Raw genomic sequence first — 5,081 nt, forward strand, 5'->3', positions numbered from 1 at the left:
AGCTTAAAAGCGTCTCCTGTTTTCCAGACGGCTAACTAACGCTGGAGCTGGAAATGGGTACCCAGAACTCTTTCGCGGGCAGTGTTTGGCATAGTATAGTATAACAATTTAGATAGATGGGGTGGGGGGACGGGACAGAGAAAAAGTGAAAGAAGCGCCCCCTCCCCAGATCAACAGAAAAAAAGTCCCAAAGCTCTTTCCATTTGTAACCATGTGCTCAGCAATCTGGAAAATAGATTCATTTTGCCGCGCCGCCTCTCTTTTCTCCCCCTCCCCACCTTTCCGTGTCTTGCCTTGTAGCCTCTTTGTGGGGACTGGACATGAAAGGCAAGGACCAAGTGTCTGACAGGGGATCCCTTTTCAAAAGCAAATGTGGGCTGGGGGGGGCGCAAGACCCTTCGCTGGGCCAGCAGGGAGGGCTAGACTCTTTTCAAGGAGCAACATCAACAAACTCGGGAAGGCTGGCGAGGAGGGGGTCGGTTCTGCATTGAGAGACAGATGGAAAATGCTACAGCAACCGTCTCTCTTCTGTAATTTTCTCCCTCCCCAGATAGAAAGCCAGCCACCCACCCACCAACTCCCCCTCGTTTACCTCTGCCTTCACAGGCCTTTCTCCAGGGGAGAATCTATTAGAGCCACAAAAAAGCCAGTAAATGAATATTTTAAATTAGAGGGTGGGGTGAGTGGGTTGGTTTATTCACTTATTCAGGGTCATTCAGTAATGATTTTTAAAAACCTGACAAGACATTGCTGTCTGAGAGATTAGGGGAGCATTTTGTTCAAACAAAGCCTGGCATTTTCAAATTTGGCCAAAATATAAAGAGATTTCAAGGCATGGGTTGGCTAAGAAAGAGAGTTTGTTTATTTTGTACCTTTTTTCACTCACAAATTTAGGCAGAGATTTCAAATGTTCACTTCAACCCTTTCGGCTCAAGAAAGAACAAACTTAAATTATTCGCCCTCCACCACTCCTCCCCTTGTCATATGTCAACATTTCCAACTATAACAAAAAGGGGAGTGGGGAATATAATTTTCCTCTATTAACTGCCTGGGAATTTCAAGTAATTTTGGAAAACAAGAACTTAATTGCTACATGTGATGCCACAAGTAAAAATAATGCATAACTCCTTATAATAAAAATAATATTTTAGGTTTAAAACCCCAAAGCACTACTTTAAAAGAAATAGGAGGGACGGTAGCAGTAAACTAATTTTGAGTTCATTAACAGGCAAGGAAGGAAAAATTCTGGCAAACCCACATTTCATTAGTAAGCTACAAATATTTACCTGGCTCATTTTAACTTGGTCTACTTAATGGGAAATATTTGATAGATTACATTTCTGCTCAAAACAGCAGCTGAACCCTGTCTTCAATTGTTACCTGTAGTCTAGTAAGCCAATTCAAGATATATATTTTAAGACCGAGATTAGGATGGCTAATAATACGAAGAGTACAATCCAATATGTACTTCTGCAATAGGTCCTGGCAGTGGAGTCTCTGAACTTAGATTTTGAAAGTGGTTTGCTACTGCAAAACTAAAGGCGTTGCTTTTTCCCTTAGCTTTTAACAATATCTAAATAAATTCATCCACTCTGCAGGTCTTTTTCACTTTCAAAGATCCAATACTACTGACACAACATTTTTAAAAAATTACAAGAGCAAATAGCAAGATCCACTGGGTTCCTTTTAAGAGAATTCACAGACATTTATTAATTTATACCAGAGATGGACAAAAAAAAATGTGTTGCCTTTTCCACATCTAATCATTCACAATTCTTTCAATAAAATAGGAGGGAAACACAACTAGTGGGAAGAGAGCAAAATAGCTCTGGTGCACAATGTATACATGCCAATGAGATACACTGAAAACACACACACACACACACACACACACACTGAAGGGTTGGAGAGGAGGCGGGAGTTTCGATAACAGGATTTGCTGATATGGCCTGATCTTTAGAGATATGTATTTCAAATCTCACTTAAACATAAACTGATTTATACATTTTTAGGAAACACTGAACTATTAAGGATGCCCGAGAGGAAATGTTTAAAACCTTCATTCAAAAATGGGAAAAATACAGACATCAGGACCCTTAAATGCAAAGTCTCACAAGTGCATCCCCCCCCCACCGTACACACACCCCAAGGTTGCTATCCGAGGCACAACTGGGGGCATATACAGAATGCAATGGGATTCTCCCCCCCCCCCCAAAAGCATGAATTAACACCCACCACTAAAGTTAAACCCTTGGAACACGCTTCAACCAACTACCTGGGAAGTCTGCCTTCTACTGCACAAAGATCTCCACTCCGACAGACTTAAATTGAATGGAGTAACTTTACGGAGTATAAGGCAGTTGCGCCAGAATAACCGAGCTGCTGATGGATTCATACTTGGAAGGCCATTCCAATAAATCCAACTAAAATAGCACCACCTGGACAGCTTAGGACTGCAGCCCTAATTAAAATGATTTCACTTTTGCTTTTTTTCCCCTCTCCCAAGCTGCCAGAAATCATTTCATAAGACAGACTTAATTTTTAATAGGTCTTTTGGCTCAACAATTTCTCTCCCCCTACTCACATACCCCGCCATTTGCTAAATCACAACCCCGGAGGAGATAGACACACACATGCGCGTACACACACACACACACCGATCCTGATGCCAGATGCCACACACACACACCCAAAAAAAGTTCCTACCTTTCAAAACACAATGGGAGGACAATAGAGGGAGATAGATAGGAGGGGGGAATGTTGATTAGGAACGGGCCATTGTGGTTGCCTTTAAAAAGGACAATTGTTGAGGTTTGTGAGTTTGCTGGAAAAGTTTTGTCCCGATTGCAGGAGTGATTCGTGGGTGAGGCTCAAATGGTTCGGTAAGGGAGTCAGAGCTGGAGACAACATAGCCAGGACCTGCGCTTGGCTCCCAGCATGGCCCGCCGGGAAGGGCGAATCTGTTGCGCTGACCGCTGAGCTACTGGAAGGCGGAGGGGCCGCGCCGCCACCGCTTCCAATGATATTGTCTATGGAAAAGGAAGGCCGGTTGCCCGCTCCCTGGTCCGTCTTGAGACTCTGCAGGAGGGAGGCGGTAGGGCTAAGCTGCCCCGCCGGATAGAAAGCTTTCCTGCAACTTAGATCGCCGCCCAGGAAAGAGGAGAGCCCGCCGGAGAAGACGGACGGGGCGGTCGCCGTGGCTCCAGGGCCAGGCGGCGCAGGAAGGGTGCAGGATGAAGTCTGGAAAGAAAAAGTCCCCGCCGTCCCTCCGCCTGCGGCAACCGGGTGGTGGTGATGGTGGTGGTGATGGTGGAAACTCTGTAGCTGCAGCCCGTAGTTGTAGCCATAAGGTCCGTAGGCGAAACCCGGCAAGAAAGCCGCCGGGTCCGCAGCGGCGGCGGCGGCGCGCAAGAGGAGCTCCGGCGGCTGCGGGTGGAGCTGCTGCTGCTGCCTCTTGAAGCGCTTCCTCCGGCGCAGGAAGGAGCCGTTGTCGAACATATCGGCGGACTCCGGGTCCAGAGTCCAGTAGTTGCCTTTTCCCGGGTTGCCCGGCTCGCGGGGGATCTTGACGAAACAGTCGTTGAGCGACAGGTTGTGGCGGATGGAGTTTTGCCAGGCCGGGAACTTCTCGCGGTAGTAAGGGAAGCGGCCGCTGATGAACTCGCAGATCTCGCTTAGCGTCAGCCGCTTCTTGGGGCTCTGCAAGATGGCCATGGTGATGAGGGCGATGTAGGAGTAGGGCGGCTTCACCAAGGGGTTTTTGCCGGCTCCTGAAGCGCCGCCGCCGGACGTGGACGTGGACGTGGACGTGGACGAGGACGAGGAAGACGACGAGGCGGACGCCGGGCCGGCAGCCGAGCCCGCCGGAGTCGACCCTGCCGGAGGCGCTGCAACGACGTGATTGTCGCCCAGCGTGGCTTCCGGGCCTCGCTGGACTGGGGACAGCCTCACCCTCACCGCCTGTTTGGGGATGAGGCGCAAATCGTCTTCCTCCTCTTCTTCCTCCTCCTCCTCCTCCTCCTCCTCCTCTTCCTCGCTAAACTTGGCCTGCTCGTGAGGGGGCCCCACCACGTCGATGTCGGCATCCTCCACGTCGGACGGCGTCTCGTCCTCTTCCTCCTCCTCCGGCGAGGGGGCCGCCAGCAAGCCACAGGGTCGGCTGCTCCCGCTGCTGCAGCCCAGGGTCATGGTGGCGGTGCCGCCGGCGCTGCTCCGGCCGACTGCTTCTGCCTCCGGGTCGGGCTGCTCGGCTAGGCCACCCCCTAGCGGCGGAGCGAGGGAGGAGTCCGAAGAGGAGGAGGAGGCGCCCTCGCTCCCCGCGGCCGGGCCGAGAGCAACAGGCGCTCCTCGGCGTCTCTCTCTCTTCAGGAGGGCAGGGCGACCGGAGCGGGAAGCGGGCGGGGGGAGGAGGAGGAGGAGGAGGAGGAGGAGTGGCGGGAGGGGAGGGGACTGGGCCAGGGGTTGCGGGTGGCCCCGGGACAGGGCAGGAGCGATAGGATTGGGGGTGGGGGGGATGGGACAGAAAGGGTGGGGAAAGCCACCGCCTTCGCGCGAAGCTCCCGCCGGTCGGAACGTCGCGCAGGCACTGAACCGCCGAGGCGAGCGCCACGAGCTTTTATAGCGCGGACAGCGCGTCACGTGTTGTTGGCGCGCGCAAACAGACCCGCCGCTTGCGCTCCTCGCCTGCCCAGCGCTTGCAGCCCCCTCCCTCCGGCCCCCGCGCGCCCTCTCGCTTCACTTCCCTCCCCCTCGGCCTCTTGGTTGCAATAAGCCGGTCCAGGGCTTCGGATTTTATTTTATTATTTTGGGGGGGGCTAAGCCCGGCCCCGCACACTCCATCCTCCCTCTTTCCCGAGAAGGGCTAGTAATGGCCAGGGGTCAAATCTGAGCCCCTCAAAATAACGGATGGCTCTCTGCTGCGCTTTTGATGAACCAAAATCAACAGAAGCCCCCCGCCCCGCCTCCCCCGGTGTGTTTTGGGAATCTCCTGAAATTCAAAACAACGGTGTTTGGGGAAATCTCCCCTAAGCGCTTCTGTCGTCTTTCCAAAGTTCTCTCGCTACTCCTCCCGATTCCGAACA

The 5,081-nt window shown here is 52.1% G+C and overlaps 1 protein-coding gene across 1 annotated transcript; it reads right to left on the bottom strand.

Moving 5' to 3' along the window:
- Window positions 1–839: 839 nt before the first annotated feature.
- FOXD2 (forkhead box D2) lies at window positions 840–4,530 on the bottom strand. The gene is given in 3 exon segments (XM_058177682.1): window positions 840–3,264; window positions 3,266–3,318; window positions 3,321–4,530. Coding segments are annotated over 3 exon segments (1,395 nt in total). The 5' UTR covers window positions 4,189–4,530; the 3' UTR covers window positions 840–2,790.
- Between the last annotated feature and the right edge of the window lie 551 nt (window positions 4,531–5,081).

The sequence above is a fragment of the Ahaetulla prasina genome, chromosome 3 (assembly GCF_028640845.1).
Source record: "Ahaetulla prasina isolate Xishuangbanna chromosome 3, ASM2864084v1, whole genome shotgun sequence".
Taxonomy (NCBI): Eukaryota; Metazoa; Chordata; class Lepidosauria; order Squamata; family Colubridae; genus Ahaetulla; species Ahaetulla prasina.